Source organism: Patella vulgata, chromosome 1 (assembly GCF_932274485.2).
Source record: "Patella vulgata chromosome 1, xgPatVulg1.2, whole genome shotgun sequence".
Lineage (NCBI taxonomy): Eukaryota > Metazoa > Mollusca > Gastropoda > Patellidae > Patella > Patella vulgata.
In genome coordinates this window covers 32606407-32629594 of record NC_065879.2, presented here as the reverse complement: position 1 = coordinate 32629594, position 23188 = coordinate 32606407, and the positions used below count along the sequence as shown (strand labels likewise).

Sequence of the window (23188 nt, the reverse complement as noted above, 5' to 3'; positions counted from 1 at the left end):
TGCTAAACCGAAATACGTTGGAATCCTGAGCAACTGGCATACAATTTTGGTTTTAATTAATTTTATTCTCTGATGTACGGTACATTTCTTCATAATTTTAAAGGCTTAAGTATTTTGTTATTCTTGGGGTTTTTGTGGGGGTTTTTTAAACAAAAAGGTTGAGTATGTTCTTGGATGAATTGCAATATTCATTTCGTGATAAATAAATGGACAAAATATTACAGTAGCCAATAAACTTCCGGTATAGACATAGATTACCAGACTTTAGATGCAGCTAAAAATTTCAATACGAAAAGCGATCTGGATAATCATCACAAAAAAGATGGCGCGCTCCATGAAAAGCGTCTGCTTCAACTGGTTAAAGAATAGAAATAATTTATCAGCAGTTAATTCTTGTTGCAAGCACAATCATCGACGGTATTCCTCAAGTGTGTCTTTTGGTTTTTTTTCGTGTCATCCTTAATATGTAACAGGCATTGCCTGAGTAGAGCGAAGCTGATTATATTGTCAAATATAAAACCTTCATAATTAATTTTCTCAACTCAAGTGATACAAAAAATGTTCAATAATTTAGTTTTTCCAAATTGATTTTCATTTAGATCTAAATTGTATACATTAATTTTGTTTTTTAAAAAAGAACAAAAAAGTGTGAGAATTATTTTCATTGACGTCAAAAATATGTGACGTCATTGATTAGACGCGTCATAGAAATAGTTCTATGAGGCGCGTAATCTCGCTTGGGCGAGATTTGGTAAGTTGACATGCGCATTGCCTGTTTTGCCCAGTGTATCCGGTTCCGGTCTGAATTTTTTTTTAATCAACAGTCTGTGGGTGACAATTTCAGTTACGCTCATGTGTTACCGGAAAAGAGCTTTGCTCATCAAGCACCGTGCTTCACGCGATGCTGTAGAGCTTCGCTCTATATTATTGTTTCCTGTAAAATTCTCCCCAGGCAGGCTGTATAGGGTATTTGTTGTCTTGCCTTTGGCCTTTGCCCTTTGTTTGTTGATTATTGGTAAAACTTGGTTTATTTTTTCCAAACTCCTAAATAGTTTTAACGACAAGAAACTAAAAGGAGCTGTTTTAGAGCCGCGCGTCGAATTACCCAATAACACCCAATAAGTTATTCAAGTTATAACTCCAAAATGTTGACTTTGGAAACACAAAATAACAATTGGAGGGTCTAGAGCACAAGTGATCTAACTACCAACCATTTTAGTTGGTTGTTAGATCACTTGTGCTCTAGACCCTCCAATTTAGTTTAATTTAAAAAGCCTCGCTGCTTTGAGCCCAAATCAGAGTTTCACGCTCACTCGCCGGAAGGGAGATAACTCGTGTATGTGATTTTTGTTGTCAAGAAATTAATATATGCTTTCGTTGCAATGTACCGTATTGTAATTATATGCATGAAACAATATTATGCCTATGGTATACAATGCAATAAACAAATTAATATTATAGCTATATTTATTTATATCTACAAATTGTGTTGATTGTCATTTTCGGTCATCGACATCGTATAACTTATTTTGAAATAAATAAATGAAACCAATTTAGATTAGTACCACTGACAATTAATTATCTCTGCTCAGAGTATTCTCATTAAGGATGTAAACGATCACTCGGTTAACTGGTCACGGTTCGGTTGCACTGTTGAACCGGTTCAAAAAATTACTAATCGGTATTCGTTTTCATATGATACCCGACCTTTAAACCCAGGAAAGATAGCCACAACATTGTTTTGTTTCAATAAGACCACATAAATATTTTAAATAGCACTTGTCATTAGTAATAAGTATCGGAAAGTTGACGTCTTTAAATTCTCGCTCAAAGTTTTGACATTTGTGTACGTTATTAGCACTCACTGCCAAGCATTAAATAGCCTCAACTGATGAATATCGTTAAATATTTCACAACAGAAGTAAAGATACCAATCCAATCAACTCCGGATGGCAATTGTTTACTCAACTCGTTATAGCAAGAAATATTTCAACGAAAAAACAGATCCAACTTTGGTGTATACTCTCCAGAATATGACGAATCCTGCTTCTTAAATTCAACAAAATTGTTATTTTTGTGTTTCCAAAGTCAACATTCTGGAGCTATTCGGTGTTATTTTGGAGTTACTTGGTGTTATTTTGGAGTTATTGGGTGTTATTGGGCAGTTATTGGGTGTTATTGGGTAATTCAACACGCCCGTTTTAAAGTTATACATTGTATAAAGCCCATTCATGGTTGATGTGATATCCATACAACTTCCAATCCCCAACCATCAATAATGAGTGCAGGAGGAGCACACTACATCCAAAACAAAACCGACAAGATAAATCCTGGTGCCAAATTTTTAATATTAAGTTATTTTATTAGAGGCAATTATAAAGCCTATGAAAATTAAAATACACAGTGTTACAGTGTTATGGTCCTAGAATTGCTGTAATACTGAGGAAGCCGGCTGTTGATATTCGATTTGTACTCTTTGGGTCAGATCTAGTCCAATATCCACTGCCTATTTTGTTGTTGAAAAGAAGATAGATTTGATACAATGATATAAGGCTTTAATATTGAAGTATTCTGTCCATACATCTTTCTTAGTTTTTCAGGTTTATCCAGTTACATAGATCGAAGCCATACATGTGGAGAATTAAGACTGTGTGATGTTGGAGAACAGGTCACATTATATGGTTGGGTTCAGTATCAGCGCTATGGCAAATTCCTTCTACTGCGAGACTGGCATGGTTCAATACAGATCACTATCAATGATCAGGTAAATCTAGTCTAGTAAAGACTAAAGAAACCTAAATATATTGATCTTGTTTATATAGTCCAAAAGATAACTGGAAGTTAACCTAGTCTAGATAATATCTTTAAATTAGTTTTTATTGATGCCATCAACTTGAATCTATTGATAAACAGAAACCATTAATGAATGCAAAACCTTTTATCTATGATGTAAACTAATAATTACATTACAAGACATAATTTTATAGATAACATCTACTAAATTTATTTACTTGATAAAGAAAATCAAAATGGTGTTTTGAGTAAATCCAATAGCTATTATCAATAGAATTGGGTCTTGTAATACATTTTTCATCTTCTAAATGTCGCTTGAAGAATATGACTAATATGTTAAACTGTTTATATAACTGATAGCTCACATCTTAAGGTAGTCGAGTTAAGAGATTATATATGTTGGTTGGTACAATACAAATCGATTTCAGGTATCGTACCGTGGTGACTCAGTGAGTAAGGCACTGGCTCACTAACCAGAAGGTCTGGGGTTCGATCCCGATGTTCTTTGAGAAAGTTACTCAAGATTTTCTGGTGTGGTTGCCCCTTGTCAGTGTTGTAGGATGGATGGCCTGGCAAGGGACAATGTTTAGTCATTTAGATGGGACGAAAAACCGAGGTCCCATGTACATATTGTCGTGCACGTAAAAGACCCATTGACAGTTAGTATTCAAAATCAGAGTAAGCCGTAGCACTGCAGTTCGTGCAAAATTTCTCTCATAACACACTGCATGATGTATGCTTGTCTCCTTAGTTCAATCGGTGCAGAAAAGTGGGACATCGAAACTCATTTCATTTCACAAATCAATTCGGGGTGCTGGCTGACTAACCAGTAGGTTCGGGGTTTTATCCTGGTGTTGGTCGAGACAGTTCCACAGACTTTTCCAGTATGGTTTCCCCTTTCAGTAGTGCAGGAAAGAGGGCCTTCGAAGACAGCATCTGGTGATTTGAATAGGATGACAAATGGAGGCCCCAGGTACATATTGGCGTGCGCGTAAAAGCACCCTTGACAGTTGGAATGAAATAAGAGTAGGCTGAATTGTCGCTGTCTGGGGAAAATTTCGCTCACATGTTAATGTATGGCGTATGCCCATCTACATTAGCCCAGTTGGTGCATGCAGGATGTTAAGTTTCATTTCATTTTCAAACCAATTCTTGAAATGATATGAAATTGGGTTTAACATCCCGTATGAAAGATTCACATTTACTATGGTAATTTATAATGCAGGATGATAACGATGTTGACAAGCTACCATTTGAAAGTGTTTTAGAGATAAAAGGCAAAGTTATAGCTAGACCTAAAGGTCAAGAAAACAAGGTTAGAATCAAAGTTTAAAAACATGTCAATCTAAATCCTGGTAAAATGGAAAGTGGAAAAAGAATTTTGGAGTTAACATTTTGAATTTTCAAGTTTAAATGCTGTTAATAAGCTACCGTATATATTACAGAATATGTTCATGTCAGATGATGTATGTTTTGTCATTCAGTATATTTTCTGCTTTATGATAATTTGTTATAAAACCACTAAAGATAAATATGTAACTGTTGAACAATATTATAAACCTCTATGATCTTAATTTGTGTGTGGAACAGCTTTATTTACAATATACATGTACAATGTGCATTCCACTAAATACATAAGTCTACGTGCATAATAAGAGTGTGAAGTGAATACACATTCAGATATATATGCATAATGAGAGTGTGAAATGAATACACATTCCCAAGAAATCACATTACCCAAAGAAAAGCTATCACATCAGTCAGGCAACCCTATTCCTTATCACATACGGACATTAGATTTAAATCATGATACTGGCATCAATTTCAGACCTTATGATCTAAATCCACTGCTCTTTCCCATCACCTTTATTTATTTTATTGACTAAATAATTAACCAAACCATTGATATTGTATTATTTATTGTTGAAATAATAAGATAAATATTTTATAGGCTAAAATAAAGAAACAGATGATATGTACATATATTATTTATACTGATATAATTTTAAAGATATATGGATATATACTTATTGATATTGAATTTACTGATAATAGAATCGATATCACTTAGATATTTTAATTATCATATTTGTTATTTCAGAAAATGCCAACTGGAGATATTGAGGTCCAAGTTAAAAATATTAATATTTTAAATCAATGTAAAACAAACTTACCATTTGAAATACGAGATTTTCATAAGGTAATGAACATAGACAATTACTTTTAATGAGCACTTCTGTAACCAATACAAATACACAACTTTGATTGTGAAATTGAGGGACTGTAAACTTCACTTTTTTATATAAAAGTTATTAACTTTTTGTATTCAGGTAAAAGAATCACTTCGAATGGAATATAGATATCTGGATATACGGCAGAAAATGTTACAACAAAATTTAAGGTTACGTTCACAAATGGTAATGAAAATCAGAAATTTTTTGTGCAATAAACATGGTAAGTTGTATTTTTGACAACCATGGTCAGCTTTTTACTTTAAATACGACTTCTTTAGCCATTATTACATCTCTGGAAAATGGCTTGTCCTAAATGTTTACAGATTAACTATTTTGTAGATTTTTAAAGGGAAATGTTAATAAAAATGCTTAAAAAAAACTGTATCTTTGCCCCCATTTCATAGGATCTTAGAATGCTCTTTTATGGACAATTGTTTTAATATCAAAACTTTTGCTAATTGTTTTCAAGAATAATTAAGCAGTTTAAATATTTTCAGGCTTCGTAGATGTTGAAACACCAACATTATTTCGTAAAACACCTGGGGTAAGTATTGTCTGTATAAGATAATGGTATAATTGCACCATGATCAAATTACTGTTAAATCTTTTAAATTGGAAGATGACCTGTTCACTAAGGTCAGAAGTCCTATGTCTAAGGGATAAATGAGTTATATGATAAATTAAATGTAGAGACTTTTTCATTGCTATTCTAAAATATTTTACCATTTTACGAAATTTTGAACTATAATAAACAAAATGAAATAGGATCTGTGTTTTTATCAGGTTGTGGTTTTGTCAGAAAAAAAAAGATGTTTTCGAAAAATGTCATTCATATATAATAACAGGAATGGTCTCAGAACAGAATCTTGTGAATAATACCTTCTTGCCAAAAACAATTAAACATTTAAAATATTATTTTCAGGGTGCTCAAGAATTTATTGTTCCCACACAGAAATCTGGTAAATTTTATACACTACCACAAAGTCCTCAGCAGGTAATGTAAACTGTAGGATACTTTGTAAAATAAGGAAAAATGCAAACTAGAGAGAGCATGTGATCTCTACCCACAGATTGAAGATTACAATTTTGTCACTTGCTCTTTTTTATTTTTGTATAACACTACAATAACTCAACCCTCGAAGATACAAAGCCATCACGGAAATGGGTTTATTAAAGCATTATAGGCAAGGAGATTTTTCCAAAATGGTTAGGGTTTATATATTTATTGATAGTTTCAACAGTTATTAATGATGGGTGGTTTATATTTACCGGTAAATAAATGTTATATTATTTATTAATATATTTATTTACAGTTTCAACAGTTATTAATGATGTGTGGTTTATATCTAAATACATGTTATATTATTTATTAACATAAAGTTCAGACATTTATATAGTTCTATATTTATTTACAGTTTAAACAATTATTAATGGTGGGTGGTATAGATAGATATGTACAGATAGCTAGATGTTATCGGGATGAAGGGGCTAAACCAGATAGACAGCCAGAATTTACACAGGTATCTTATTTGATTTGATACTTCCCATAGATTTACCACCCAAAAAAATATATATTTAATTTTGTGTTAAAAACAACATTAATCCAAATTAAGCCAATTATCCCAAAATATTATTTGTTGGATTAGGAGATATATTTTTGCAATTAAAAATGCTCAAGTTTTAGTTATCTGGAAAATACTCATTCGCCTTGGACACAATAACAAAAGAAATGGGACCAGTGGCGTTAAGGGACGGCAGGGATGTCTTTCGATATGCTACGAGCGCCGTAGGCTCAAGCAATCTGATGGGAGATTGAGGGAGGTTGTCCCCCCATTCAATTTCCTGGCATGTTAGTTCGTTGCTGGGAGCAAATCCTGTCAATCAATTCTGCCTGTTTTGTGAGGTTTAGCATAAGACCACAGCGGAGTGAAATTTTCAGATAGCAAAGTATATTATGTAATAATGAGCTTTTAATATTTGGAGACTGGGCCTGGTGTGGGGGGGGGCTGTCGCTGTTGTCTCAAACCCCTCTTCGCTACGCCACTGAATGTGACCTAAACATTGTAGCTCTCCCTTGTCTGTCAATCAACAAAACGACTAGAAAAGGAGTCTGATTTAGGATATTGATTCCACATATTTGTATTATCGATTTGAAGAAGGGGAGAATTCCACTGAATTACACGTATATCCACTCTCTACTTTTGTAATTACATACAGGTTGATATAGAAATGTCATTTGTAAATCAAGATAATATAATGAAGCTTATAGAAGATCTGATTGTTGACTGTTGGCCATTACAACAGTTAACCACACCCTTCCCACGATACACATATCATCATGTCATGTCCTTATATGGTGTTGATAAACCAGACACAAGGTTTGAAATGACGGTAAGTAAAATAAGATAACTAACATAGTGTTCTTCCATGTCATATCACCACAAAATTGGAAAATAGTAAGTCATACCCTCATAGATTTTGCTGAAATTTGGTTTATATGTTCATTTTCTCTGCCGTGGTCCTGCCTCATGCACTTGTCAAAATGACACAGTTGGGGAATGATAAAAGGAGTTGGGGAATGATAAAAGGAGTTACCTCCCTTGCACGGTAATACAAATTGTATTTTACAATATGTTATGCTTTACACAGTACGACCCCCATAGGTTTTGAGACTTACATCTGATTTCATGTTAGACCTTAATCAAAGTTTATGATCTTATTTGCTTGTGTATACATCCATTTCTCAATAATGCAAATCTGATCATTGGTGTAGCTTCAATCTAATAACTTTAAGAAATAAATGTCTCATCAATTTAATGTAATATTTTTGATGAGTTTTGCATCTGTAGGTTTGTTTTATTTGTCATAAAATATACTTCCAGCTAAATATACCTTCTGTTCTAAAAACAAGACATTTACTTGTATTCATGGTTCTTCAGTTCAAGCATTTGATACCCCGACATTTAACATTTTTGTGATAAATATATGTTTGTAGATATTAAAACAAAAAAATTGTAATAAATGATATATTGTATTTATTATAGATAAAAAATGTGACAGATATATTACAAGATAGAGTTGAAATTTTTAAGAAACTACCATCAAATAACAGCAATACAATACAAGCTATTAAACTTTCTAATACTAGTGTAAGTTTGCCTAATATTATACAGAATATTTCTTGGATTCTAACGTGAAAAAGGAATTTAAAAAATGATATCTTCCATATTCTAGATTTTCTCCAAAGTCTGCCATTTTCATGCAAACCAATGTGAATAGAACTTTAGTATTTATTAACAAATTACAAGTAGTTTGATATATGAACTGCCATATATATGAAATATTACCGTATTACAAATACTTGATTGGTTTGACTAAAGGACAGATTTTTCTACCCATATTTAATGAAATATTTACAAGAGAAATAATGTGACTCTAAATGAAGCTCTCTTAGTGAGAACCAGTCAGAAGAATACAAAAGACAGTGACCAAATAACCTACATCTGAGCTATGGCATTCCTTTTAAAAAGATCCACTTTTAGCTCATCCTGAACACCTATTAACATTTTGATTCTCAATTCTTGTAAAAACACTATTTTAAAAATGAAAAGTACTTTTTTTCCATCTCATAAGCTTTGACTCTAAACTTTTTAAGTATTCAAAGTAAAAAAATAAAAGGAATTGTTTACATGAGGTTATTTATCATGTCCCGAAAAATGGTTGTGACATCCACACTGTTGTCATCCATTTCCTTTATTGATAAAAAATCATCAATATAATTTCAAACCAGATTAATTGTATGTATCTGAATGAATAATTTATATTTCAGAGTTTATTATCCAATACAGAATTAAAATATATTACAGAGTTTTGTCAAGAACAAAGCTATAAACTAGTGAGTATAAGATTAATGATCTAGTATGTTTGATGAAATCATTACTATCAATGTACAAGTCTTAACAATACACATTTGCTTTATCTCGCCAGAAATTGGTGTCTAGTTCAATCTTTGTATTTAAACTGTAAATAAAGATAATGTTTTTAGTTATTAAACCCAATCAGTTTGTTTATCTTGCATGTAAACATTCGGCATAGAATATTTCCTCTCACCGTATCCATTCATATTCTTATTTCTATGTAAATCACGTGGATGTTTGTATCTATGGCGATAGTTGTCAAGGTAAGTATCATCAACAGACTGTCGATGCCTATGAAGATTCATATCAAAGGTTACCCCCCTTTCTGGACGACTTTTGTTGACATCATATTGAGAAATGGCACTTGGAAAAGGCATTGTTGAATAGACTTTATGAGGCTGATGCCGATTCCACCTATCCCAAGATTCATATTGATTTTGGACTCTGGGATTGACGGTGTGAAATTTGCGTGGATCATTTCGGGACCTTAATTTCTGCCAGTTCTCTGCTGGTTCAGATGGCAAAACTTGAGGTAGATTAAATTTACTGGCTCTATATTGTGGTAGCCTTCTGTCTTTCTCTAATGCCAGCCTGCCTTCTGTTTCATTGACAAAATAGGGAACTCTAGATCCACCATTTTGAATTTTATTTCTCTTTTGTGTTTCACTTTTTGCAATTTTGTCCATTTCAGCTTTTACTTTCTTCCTGATTCTATCTACTTTGACAGGGCTTTTCTTCCGTTTGGTTTTCTTACGAGGATTCTTTTTTCGCCATTTTCGATAGTAATGACAGCTAAGGGATCCTATTATTCCAACTAGAATTAGAAAACCACCAATTGATCCAAATATTATCATAAACAATAGACTTTCGTTGCACTCAAACCTTTCCTCACTAAAATCGATTATCGTTAATCCTTTACGTGCTACTGGATTAACACATGTATATTTAGTTCTGTTATAGGATCGCCTCATTTTGGTCTTTAGGTTATCTTTTATCCAATCACGGAATGGTATTAAGCTACAGTCACAAATAAATGGGTTCCCAGCAGCATCTAAATAAGTTAGGTTGTTAAGATGATTGAACAGGGTAATGGGGATGAATGAAAACTGGTTATAGGACAAAGTAAGTCTTTCTATGTTGGGACATGAATGGAATATTGTAATATTGATGTCTGATAATTCATTATGGCTTAAATCCAAGATCTTGAGAGATTTAAGTGGCTTGAATACATCCACGAAAACATCTGGTTTAACATTGAGACTATTGTGAGCCAGATTTAGCTGATGTAATTGAACAAGATATTTGAAGGTAACCTCTGGAAGACTGGACAGTTTGTTGAAAGATAAATCCAAGGAATTCAGTCCACTCATACCATAAAAGGCGTGATAGCTGATTTCTATTATTTCATTGTGATGAAGAAGAATTTTACTAGCATCCGTCCAACTGGCAAATTTGACTTCTGTCAAAGAATTATGAGATAGATCTATGACATTGGGAGCAGATGGTAAAAAGGACCGATGATCAATGTCTGATATTTTATTGCCGCTGAAATTAGCCAGTTGGAAATTGTAAGTTTGAGAGAACAGGAAAGAGGCTAGAGATGTGAGTTTATTTCCTGATATATCAAAATGGGAAAGCTTATAAATATTGAGAATGGAAAACAACTCTGTTATTTGGTTTGCTGCAAAGTTCAAAACTCTTAAATCCGATGTGTTTCCAGGAAGAACAAGACCTTCTAATTTATTATGGCTCACATTCAGATATTGAAGATTCTGCAGAGATGAAAGTTCAAGGTCAGATGTCTTTTGAATCTGATTGTGTGAAATGTCAAGAAAGGTTAATCTCGATGTTTGTGACGTTATATCCGATTTGAGTTTTAACAGCTGATTGGATGATAAATCCAGAGTTTTGAGATTTCCCAGATCTTTTAATCCAATTATATCTGACGCTAGATTGTTATTACTAAGATTTAAATGTTGTAAACTTCGAACATTGCCAACTGCCCAAACAGGAATATCCCGAAAAAAATTGTCAGCCAAGTTTAGATATTCTAATGAAAGTTGATCAACATCTTGAAATAACGATTGAATTGTGGTCAGACGCATTCCAGAAAAATCTAATCTCTTTATACGACTTCCTTCTAATTCCAGCAGAAGATGATTCAGCCTTTCACCACCTAATCCTGGATTATCTGACAAGTCCAAGTCGTGCAGACCTTTAAACTGGACCAGGGTACCATTTTCAATGAATTTAATTCCACAATTCCTCAGATCCAATGAACGTTTTATAGTAACATCCCAGTAGCTAGTAAATTCAAATGCATCATGGGAGATATTGTCAAATTTATTGTTGGAAAAATCTAATTCTTTTAGCTTTGTAGGAACTTGCCAGCGTGGTCCAAGTTTCAGTCTTTTTAGTTTATTGTTTCGTATGCTAAAATATCTTAGATTATCCAGACTTCTGAATATAGAATCTGGCATAACACGAAATAAGTTGTTACTAACATCCAGTATTCTTAGATTAGTGTTATCACAGAACATATTTTTAGGCAAGTCAGGAAGATGGTTATTGGATAAAATTAGAACTTCCAATTTGATTAAGCCTCGTAGACCACGTTCTGTCATGTTGGTCAATCCGTTATATGATAAATCAAGATGTACCAGTTCCTTCAAGTGAAAAAATGGCTTGGTGATGACAGGACCAAGAAAGTTATGTGATAAATCCAGATATTCTATATGATTGGGTAATTCTGGAATCTTTATCAATGCACTTTGACATTTGACCCAAGTCACATTTTCTCTACACTGACACTTTAATGGACAGGTGAAACTGAAAGTACTACCAATGATGAAACCAATCAAAAGCAGACACTTTGTGAATATTTTCATTCTGATCATTTTACTGTTTGTATTGAAAGGCCAATTTTTTTCTTTCTTTTTTTTAGACAATGACTGTATTTTTTATTGATTGAAGTAAAATCACTTCCTCTTCTGTATAATCCACATTTTCTCTTTTAGGTCAAATTTCCATATGCTTATATTTTCTCAGGACAAAACTAAAATAAGAAAATAAAATTATTAATACTCTCTATTTTGGTGTTTTAATTTATTTTGATTAAATCTGCAAATTGCAGGTCTTTCTTTAGGCCTGAAATGTTATCTAAATTATTAATTAGACATTAATTAACTTATCCAGACCATAATCAACTCTCAATGTCATTGCCAGCCTGCGATATTTAATGGATTAGGATCCAATTTGCTGCTCAACTTTCATTCATGATTAAATCATGAAATGGATAATTGAGACTGGTTTTTATCATACCGACTTTAGTAATGATTATCGAGGCTAGGCCGAAAATTCAATCACTAAATTCTTGGTTCAGAGTGAATCAATTTGACTGAAATTTTCAGCAAATCCCCTTTACATTATCTAGTTTTTACCTATTATAGTGAGATTTGCCAGCTCTTTATCTAATCTCCCATAATGTATCTTTAACTGATTCACTTTTCAGCTTAGATTCTCTAATCTTGATAAAAGTTTTCAGTGTTAGATCAAGGGTTTATTGAAAATATTTTTTAACATCATAATTCTGTAGTGTTCTGTGCTCCATTCACCAAATGGTTCCAAGGTACTTTACAGGTTTACAGTATAACATGAATCATTATCATAGACTATGAATGTAAAGTCTATGAAGTATAATCACTAAATGCCTGTTGAAATAAATGATTTTTTCGAGGTTTTTCAAAAAATAATTCACATCAAAAATATAAAATTGGACATAACACATTTGAAAATGAAGTCTATGAACTGATCAATTATAAGTATAAACACACTGAAGAGATTGACATGGTGCTAGCCTCAAAACATGGGCTATACTATATACCGGAAAACAACCGTTGTTTTCCGATATTCGGTATAACATGGTGTTTTCCGATAGTTTTCCGGTGTTTTCTGGTATATAGTATTGTCGCAAAACATGAAAGTCTACTATATAGTAATTCAAGTAATGATACACAGTCCTTGATAATTATTTTATAAAATGATATTGATTATTTCCATCTTAATAAACTATTAATTTATTAGTATTTATATATCAATATTAGACCTAGAAAAGTTTTATTCAAAATACGGATAACCATAGAATGTGATAATAAAACATTTTTTTCTATATTTGAATTCACAAAATATTTTTCAAAAGAGTGGAATGTTATTCATTAATAAAAATTTAAAAAATTACTTACCAAATATTAACTAAATATAGTTTGATGGCTAATTAAATGATTTCGGTATTAAAACAAATTACACCCATCTTCAGGCATCCAACTGAAGAGACAAAATAAATTTGGTTTATACCAGAACATTAAAACACCCAATGTGACTAGTCCCTTATCTTAATTAGTATAACTAATTAGAGATATATTCAAGTAAGATATTGTTAACTAAAAGTGTTCATTTCATGATTGTTAAGGCTGTGTTCCCACACATTGAAATGGATAAAATCATTAATGCATAATATGTGGAATTCATACTTTGTTTATTTTTCTTTTTTTTTTTTATTTAGACAGTCTATCTTATTTCTGTCCTGTTGTGTGCTCTCTTGTATACTGATGTGCAATTTAGGTCCTTAATAATAATAATAATAATTTATTCATTTATAAGGTGCCCAAAATCCAGCTAAAAAGCTGATCGATAGTGCCAATACAATAACAAAAAGTACACATAAAAACAAAAAATCAAAAAGTTCTTATAAAAAGTTCAGTATTATGTTTTCAATAAATAAACATAAAACAATAATTATAAATTATTAATGATAATAAAAGTTCTTATTACTTTAAAAAGTTCTTATTACTTTTAAAATTTCTTATTACTTTTAAAAGTTCTTATAAAAAGTTCAGAAGTTTTCAACAAATACACATAAAACAATAATTAAAAGTTATTAACAATAATAAAAGTTATTATTACCAGTACTTTGAAAAGTTCAGTTTTGAGTTTACATATTCGAACTGATATAAGAATGTGATATTGAATTCAAAATGCTACAACACACTGTGTGAATCACTATCACATTTAAATGTTATTTTTGTATCATTCTAAATGAATCTGATGGTAGTCAGGAAACTTCCAATACCAGAAAATGTAAACTGACCTAACATGCCATTTTAATGGTAGTATCCCTTTATTTATAAGGGCGTGAACAAAACAGAAAGGTAAACAGAAAAGATAGGTAGGGTTAAACACTGACAGTATTGCTCTGATAAAGACAGACTAATAATAAATATTATATAAATCAGACTTGCATTAAAAAGAAGACTATTAATAGAGTATAAAATATTTCTAAAGAAAATTGAGTTTTGACACTCAACAAAGCAATTAAAAAAAAATTTCCTTGAGGTACTATCATAATTATTAAAATGATATTGATAACATGAAATGAATAAATATTGGAAGAAAAAAGACATAAATGTGTATTTAAGTTACTAATATATTTATAATATATGTTGGTTATCTGTATTTAAACTAATTAACACTGTAATTGACTTGTTATATTATCAGTTGTAATGGTGTTAATTAGTAACAATTTTATCACTTGTTTTATCATGTCTGTAATATAAACCTCTTCTGTAATGTAATCCTTCCCTAGACCTTATATATGTTCTCTTACACTATTTCGTCAGGTTTTATTGGAATACATTTTATACCCAAGTTTATTGTAATCATATTGAATAAATAATAGATTAAATAATGTATAAATTATATATCTATATATTATACCCCAATATTTAGCATAATGATCATTGCTTTGAAATTGGATTTGATATCAGATTTCATGAAGATTACTGTACAAAAACTTAAAGGGGCAGTCTCCCTTATATTTTGGAGAAAAAAAAATGGATAAATTCAGACCTTTGTAATTTATCCAATCTGATTAAAATACAGATCTATATTTCGTTTAGTTTTTTTTATACGGAGATCCATCTGCCCTAAATAGCCGCCATATCCAAAAATTAGTATACTGTTTTGTAATGCGGTTCTATTCCGTTTCACATCTTTCATACACGCAAAGACTAAATAAACTCTTTCAATTTTATTAAATGGAAGCTGAACAAATACTTAACAAAATTCTCGAAAAATACTTAGTGTTTTTCAACTAAAATCGTCAATTTAGGACTTAAAATGTTGGTCAACTAGCTTAGTGTCTAATCTCAAATGAAGCTAACTGTAGACAGACCACATAAGTTTAGTATGGTGCACAGCTCTACAACATCCTCAGAACATTTTTAGATCAAAGCGCGAAGTGGTAATTGATTCAGTTGTCAGGGTTTCAAACCAACGTTTGTAGGTGACAAGAAGTAAGGAATCCTGCCTAACCTCAAGGGTTTATCCAGGTTCTCCTATTTCCTCCCACTTCTAAAGACCCCTTCACACAAATGAATTATTGGAAAAATGGTATGGACCTATCTTATGTTATTCTCAGGAAACATAAAAATGTTGCACCATGAAATTATTGCTAGCCTGTCATGAGATTAATACCAGTTGACAGGCAAAATCTTTCAGACTACCATACTCTCAATAGGCCTACATTGTGTTTAATTAGTGTGTGTACAAGTACTAATTCATACAGAGAAATTCACACTGAACTATCAGAGTAAGCTTCTTGTTTAAAATTTATATATGTTATGAACGCAATACAGATCAGAGTTCTTGATGGAATATTTTAAAGTTCGGTGAGGTTGTTCATTAGAAAAAAAAAAACCCTATTGAATTGAAAGTTTTGAATGCTTTTGACGAGTTATATTTGCTTTCAGATTCTGATTTTAAAGCTTATGAAAATGTTAAGGACAAAGTTCTCAATGGAATTTTGTAAAATTTGGTTGGATTGACCATTGGCACAAAAGGTGTTTAAAATAAATAACATTCTAATCGTAAATCAGAGTTTTTGGAGTTTCTGTGTACATTTTGACTTTTCAAGCTTGTAAACACAATACGAGACAAACTTCTCAATGGAATGTTTAAAAACTTTGTTAGATTTGTGTTGACATTGAATTTAGAGCTGACATGGACAACTCCCATGCATCTGGTGGGCATATTAGGTGGCCTAACTGCAGTTTATATCTGCCTTCTAATAAGTACCAAAATTTTAATATATTATAATTTATATTATTTATTTTTAGCCTGTGTTGCAGTTTAGATATAGTAAAGATGGTACATGGTCTAGTAATATATATAAACTTATTAACAATGATTCTATACAACAACTACAAACATCATTACAAGTTGAAACTGGTGATATCATATTATTAACATGTGGTTCAAATTATCAACCTGTAAGTAACACTTTTATATGGTCAACTTTCCATATGGCAGTATATTGTCATCACGCATGTCGATTGTTGACAGTGTTTTTGAGGGTTTCATTTTAACCTTGCTTGAATTTTTCAGTTGGTAATATAAGGAATTTTGTAGAAATCTGGTCATCAAGTTAAAACTTTATATACACATTCTGCTTCAAAAGCTTAAAAAATTACCTTTGAATATGTATCCCAGTTCAACCTACGACATTTGAAATGTATTTGTGCGAAAGCTTGGTTAAAGAAGATGTAGAGAGATCAGAGATGTGTCTTAAATGATTCAGCTTAATTCGAACAGTGTATAATATAAATAATATAATGTATGTCAAAGGCGAAAACTTTTGTGTGAAATTTTTCAAATGTATGACAAAATTTCAATCTGGTTAAAACACAGATCCTATTTCGTTTTGTTTTTATAGTTCAAAATTTCGTTTTACTTGTCTTTACTACACTTGGATGAAGAGTTGTTATTTAACTTGTGTTCTGAATGGTGTCAGGGTCTGTTACGGCAAGCTTTAGGCGTGTTTTTCACGGAACTGTGGGTAATCCACTAGTAACATCAATGCTGATTGGTTAATCAAATGTCTGATGTCATAAGGTCATAAGTCGGTCTTTTGACCCCTGACGTGACCTACTATCGCTATAACTTGTCAGATCTTCATGTAGTGTAGGCCATCGAAAGTATAAAAAAACGAAACGAAATATAGATCTGTATTTTAATCAGATTGACAAAATTTCGGACCTTATCTGTCTGATTCTCCATCCAGTCAAACTATTAGGACTAGGTCATCTAGATTAAGTTTCCCCTCCAAAAATAGTAAACAATGCATGAGAAGTGATGAAAATAACTAATACATAACTTACTTGTTATTTCTAGCATACAGTTTTAGGTAAAATTAGACTAATGATAGCTGATAAACTAGAATCAAAAGGTGAGTATAATGTGATTCTGTGTTTATATTGATAGAAACAGATTCATTTCTGTTACATTATTAATGTATGGTTGAAATATAGTTAAAACATTTTAATGTGGATTAAGTCGTGAAAAATTTGATATTGCCAAATAAAAAGGTGGCAAATGATGATCAGTGACTTTAACTCATGCATATCTACATTTCATTATTATTTTATATGTCAGGGTGACCCGTGCATTGAAAATTTTCTCGACGGAAAGTTGGACTCGACACAGCGAATGTGCACGCTTCAGTGGCTTGTCTTGAAGTGATTTCTGGCTAAATATGCAGTATGATAATGCTCAGCACTAGAGTCTATGAGACTATAAATAGCCATCGCACGTGCAATTATCTACACATCTATCAACTATTATAGCCGTAAAAAATCTATTGTTGACGATTCTGAATAGCAGTAAAATTTAGCTTTTCGGTTATTACAGCAGCTTTAGAAATTACATTCATTTTATTTTTTAAATTGCTTTATCATTAACTGTACCGTTAGGAGCAGCATCTTTTGGTTTAGTACAAATAATATCTCTGAAACACTTTCGTTAGGCAAGAACATGATAAATAAATAAATGATAATAGGATTCTTATATAGCGCTAAACTCCAAACAATAAAGTCTGCTCAAAGCGCACACAAAGTCAATTCTAAGTTACTTTAGAGTTTATTTTTAATATTTAGAAAACAGGAATGTCTTTAATTTAGATTTAAATATTGAAAATGTTGGAGCAGATTTTAAAGCTGACGGGAGGGCATTCCACTTCAAAGCCGCTGAAACTTCAAATGATTTAAAACCAAATTTTTTCAGTTTCCATTTTGGTACTGTAATATAATGTTGAGATTGAGATCGCAGATGTCGTATTGACTGGTAGGGATTAACAAGTTCCTTTAAATACGAAGGAGCATTTTCATGAAGGCACTGATACACAACTGTTAAAATTTTGAAATCTATCCTTTCACTTATGCGTAACCAATGCAGAGAATTTAGTACTGGAGATATACTAGAACGTTTTGATGATTTAAAAACTAATCTGGCTGCAGAATTTTGTATCTTCTGTAGTGTTTGTAATAATTCAGATGAAATGCCAGTAAGGAGACTGTTACAGTAATCTAATTTTGATAAAATTTATGATCAAACAAGGGTAGCTGTAAAACTAGCAATAGTTTTCATTAGTAAAGCGAAAAAGCCTGTTCAATTTCAACAATTTCAGTAGATTATTTCCAGAGTTACGGCCCTTGTTTTAGTTTTTAGAACCTTGTGAACTCTAAAACGACGAAAATTATAATGTCATCTGTCATTGTCTATTAAATTCCCCTAATTACCTACAAAAGAATAAATATGTGACAACCTTTGTCGACTGCTCAGACGATTTAGCTGCTATGGGCGTATGTTTTGTTGCCTGGCAATCTATCTTCAGACTACTGGGATTGTTTGGCTAGTCCTTAGGAAGAACACTAACAATGTTTTGCAATTAATAAGGTTTTGACATTTCTTTTTAAACTTGCTGGGATCTTTTGACTAATCATACAAAATTCAGATTCCCATCCATTTTATGCATTATTGCCCCCTGACCCAGAAAACCTAAAGTCACCCTTCAAAAAGCTGCTATTGGGCTATGTAATAGAAAGCTACATCTATGAATGTGGTGATTTTAACATGTTCGATCAGTGAGTATAAATTCTACCCCTGGTTCAACTTTATCTCAAGATATTATTTTCTTACAGGTATACCAGTTAGAGAAAAAGACAAATTTAATTTTTTATGGGTTTATGAATTCCCTCTATTTTTACCTAAAGAAGATGGATCAGGTAATCAATATATGAAGTACAGAGGAAGAACGATCTAAGTCACATTTTTGTCTTTTCGTATAAAAGGCAAAACAGACTTTTGGACGAGAATGCTTGACGCGAACAGAACAACGAGTGGGTTTAATTATAATTTCAAAATGATCATGTTTAATACGAATCATAATTACCAGTACAACAACTGACTTCCACTTTTCAGCCAAATTAAGGTCAAATAAAGGGTTAAAGGGTACGATGGACGTATTTGTCCGGGAGGCCATTTCAGAAGGGCCTTGGTTCGATGTGACTCCGATTGTTTTTATCTGAAATTGATTGTTCCACAGAAAGCTTATAAAATTTGCTACCAGATGGCGCCATTAACTGGGGTTCGTTGAAAAAGTGACTTAGATCGTTCTTCCCTGGGGCTCTTCATATAGTATAAATATGAAATGTCTATAAACAGCAGTATCACTACATATGATTGAACAAATGCTATCAATAGTCTTTCAGTGTTTATTCTCAAAAACTTTTTTGTGTGAATTTAGCAGAAATAATTTGTGCTCCAATCTCCAAAACTCACTGAAATGGCATTCTACTTTGTGGATTACCATGGCACTCCCACTTTCTGAAATCCTTGATATTATTCATCAGTTCCTTGTCCTTGTATATTCTTATATTTTAAAATGTTGTCCAATATTATTGTCAGCCTATTTTATCCGAATTAAGTGCTGTATTTGTTATTTTGAAATGTACCTTGTTTTAAAATGTGTTTAAGAATATATTTTATTTTTGTGTAGGTGATTTAGAATCAGCTCATCATCCATTTACAGCACTTGACCCTAGAGATAAACATTTACTCAGTACACAGCCATTACAAGTAATATATATTTTACATTCTGCTGTAATAAATTAAACAGAAAAATATAATTTCGACATAAAATTACATAATAATAAAACACAATTTATATGGAAAACAAACACTGAGTTTATATCACACTACGTTTTAACATATAGCATATAGCATCCAGTGAATTAACAGTAAGAAAGTTGTTGGTTCAAGGTTGTATGTGTATGCGTTGTTACAGTGACAAACAGTTTTAATAACTAGTTGTGCCTTGTGGTATTGTAGAAACTATTTTAATACTAGATAATGAATAAAATATTTCCTATGGCTGATGTTCTTTTTTAACATAATTTGGTGGCAGATGGAAAATACTATATCTATAAAACAAATTGTAATTTTATATACAACTAAATATACAAATGATGGGTCTATCATTATATTGTATTGTCTGTAGGTAAGAAGTGAACATTATGATTTAGTATTAAATGGTAATGAGATAGGAGGTGGTTCAATACGTATACATCAAGCTGACCTACAGAAATGTATTTTACATGATATTTTAAAGGTAATTTAATCAGATTTTTTCATTTTAAATGCCCACGCTTAGAATTTGTAAGATTTTTTTTCCCAACTTGCTGGTATTTTGTGGCTATACTATTTAGAAGCATGCATTAATTTTTTGCAAAGTTATTCCCTCAATTACAACTCTTGTAAACACTCTACATTTCAGAAGTTTTTAGATTTTTTGTTTCCTTGCTTAGATTGTTTAACTATTCCTAAGAAGGAACCCGATTTAAATTCAGAATCTGCAATTCTCGATCAAAAAGCATACATTCTATTTGAAATTGATATCCTTTATTTATGAAGAAGAAGCTGTTATAATTACAGTTACATTCATAGATATGCTTCTTGATAATTTTGCTTAGTGACACAAAAACAGTAAAATTTTGACAAAGCTGTGTGTTTTGTTGTATCTCATTAGTACATTGTCGTTCATCATGGTATATAATATAAGTGTACCCTATAATATTGTTTATTATGGCTTTTCTTTACTATATGAGCTGTCAGAACAATGATGAGCTATTCAAAAATAATTTTAAAAAATGGTAAGGCCACACCAAATTGATCTTCCTTTCCTCAGGAACACTTTTAAAGTTTTCCATTTGATGTCATGGGGAAAAGATAACCGGTAATCTTAAAGAAAAAAGAACTTGGTTGTACTGTACTAAAGCTAAATAAATTAACTTTCACATGATTCAAGTGAGGGACTGAAAAATTCCATTGGTTTGGCCTAACTATAATAGATAAACAAAACAAATGAGCAGATTTCACATCGGTTTCCTTAATTTGTTGATAAAGTTGATATACATAAGTCATCTTTATCTCTTGAGTGTTGTAATAAAATGATAATCTAATTATGTCAAAGAGCAAGCCAACTTTCTCATTTAATTCTAATTTAATGATATTTCGTATTATTTTATAGGAAGATACAAGTCAGTTGAACCATTTATTAGAGGCGTTGGATTCAGGATGTCCACCTCATGGTGGTATAGCACTAGGTAACATACTACTAATAAAGAACAGTATATAGGAGGGGGGGGGGGGGAACACCCAGATAATTTTCCAAAGATATGAAGTTATTAAATGTTATCAGTGAAATGAAATGTTATCATCATCACTAATATTAATAACAATCAAGCAACATAATATTACTGTCATGTGGACGTATATTGTCGTTGCCCCTGTCTGTCCACAATTGTTTGTGGACACTCTACAGATCACAATTCTTATCCGATTTTGATGAATCTTGAAATATAGGTTTATCTCCAAAAAATCTTGGTTGTTCTCGATATTGGCATGTATCGGACCGTAACTTCCTGAATTATGGGCCCTGATTGTACAAAAAATCCTGTTTTTAGCTTGTGGACCCTCTAGAGGTCATAATTTTTATCCAATTTTAAAAAAATATTTAAATGTATCACTGTTACACCCTATGTATGTAATAAGAAGGTTGTGGACCCTATAGAGGTCACAATATTTGTCTGATTTTGATGAAACTTAAAATATATCTTTATATCCCAAAGATGCCAATGCCTTTCTATATTCGCACATTTCAGGCCATAACTTCTTGGATTATGGCCCCTGATTGTACGAAAAATCATGCTTATTTTTTAGCTTGTTCCTATCCATCTCTAGCAAAATGTGGGCGTATCTTGCCTGGCAGCCGCTGGTTCAACTTATTTTGCTATAACTTATGCCAGGTGCTGTTGTAGTTTTATGGTAATGACAACTTGAATATTATGGATCAAGGGCCAAGAACAACCTTTAGGACTTTTCAGTTCAACCTTAGTTCTTCTTTTTCGAGGGGATTGCTTTCAGGTCTTAACAGGCACAAAGGTGTTGATAGAAAATTGATGCATCATAGATTAGTCTTGATATCAATTAAGATATGTGTTTGTGAGACATTAAAATTATTTTTCTTTATTGGGAAGCTGCGGTCGCTGGGTAATTATATTGCCAACTAGGAAGTCCCAGATTCAATTATTCAGGTGTTGGCCAATAAAGTTTGTTCTAATCGGACGAAATATGGACGTTTTGTGTGCACCATTATTGGCAGCATGTTAAAGATCCCATAACAGTTGGAAATCGAAATATGAATAGGCTGTAGCACCAGCCTTTATCTTTATTAGCCTTGTTTGGTGCAGAAAATCCCATTTCATTTCATTTCATTTCTTTCTGTATGATATAATTTATTTTAGGCTTAGATCGGCTAATGGCTGTAGTTTGTAACGCAAGCAGTATCCGTGATGTCATAGCTTTCCCGAAATCCGGAGAAGGAAAAGATTTAATGAGCGGAGCACCATCAAAAATATCCCAGGAGGATTTAGATTTATATCATATTACAATCAAAGATAGTTAACGTTGAAATATACTTACTAGAATCAAAAACTATTTGTTAGTTTACAATTATAAAGAGAAAATTTACTTTACAAAATCAATTTGTCTAATGTATATTTTGTAATAAATTATTCAAAACTTATTTCTGGATTTATTATTCCTGATATTTAGTCAGATTTCATTTAACAGAAAGAAAGTACACAGCAATGTGTGTTTTGCTCTGAAAATGAATGCACATCCAGAAGTATGCTTTAATTTTTCACTGGCTTCCCCAATGTCAAGAATATGAGTTGGTGAGAGTAAAGTCGTGGTCAGATGTTTTTTTCCAAGAAAGATTAAGGACATAGTCTACCTGGGGGATGAGCTCTATCAACACCTATAGCCAAATGGATTAACAGTTTGGAAAATCAA

At 32.0% G+C, this 23188-nt stretch overlaps 2 protein-coding genes across 2 annotated transcripts; one reads left to right on the top strand and one right to left on the bottom strand.

Annotated features, from left to right (window-relative positions):
• Positions 1–305: 305 nt before the first annotated feature.
• On the top strand, positions 306–22919 carry LOC126820315 (aspartate--tRNA ligase, mitochondrial). Its single transcript, XM_050548183.1, has 18 exons — positions 306–428; positions 2601–2764; positions 4019–4108; positions 4895–4993; positions 5124–5247; positions 5525–5571; positions 5950–6021; positions 6443–6547; positions 7245–7418; positions 8072–8176; positions 8857–8922; positions 16117–16269; positions 17171–17225; positions 18976–19059; positions 19833–19912; positions 20334–20444; positions 21363–21438; positions 22639–22919. The coding sequence occupies exons 1-18, from the start codon at positions 323–325 to the stop codon at positions 22797–22799; spliced, it is 1872 nt and encodes a 623-aa protein (XP_050404140.1). The 5' UTR covers positions 306–322; the 3' UTR covers positions 22800–22919.
• Positions 8845–13303, bottom strand: LOC126820307 (insulin-like growth factor-binding protein complex acid labile subunit). Its single transcript, XM_050548170.1, has 2 exons — positions 13186–13303; positions 8845–11999 (listed from the first exon to the last, which is right to left on the bottom strand). Exon 2 carries the CDS (start codon positions 11839–11841, stop codon positions 9076–9078), a length of 2766 nt encoding a protein of 921 aa, XP_050404127.1. The 5' UTR covers positions 11842–11999; positions 13186–13303; the 3' UTR covers positions 8845–9075.
• Positions 22920–23188: the final 269 nt, after the last annotated feature.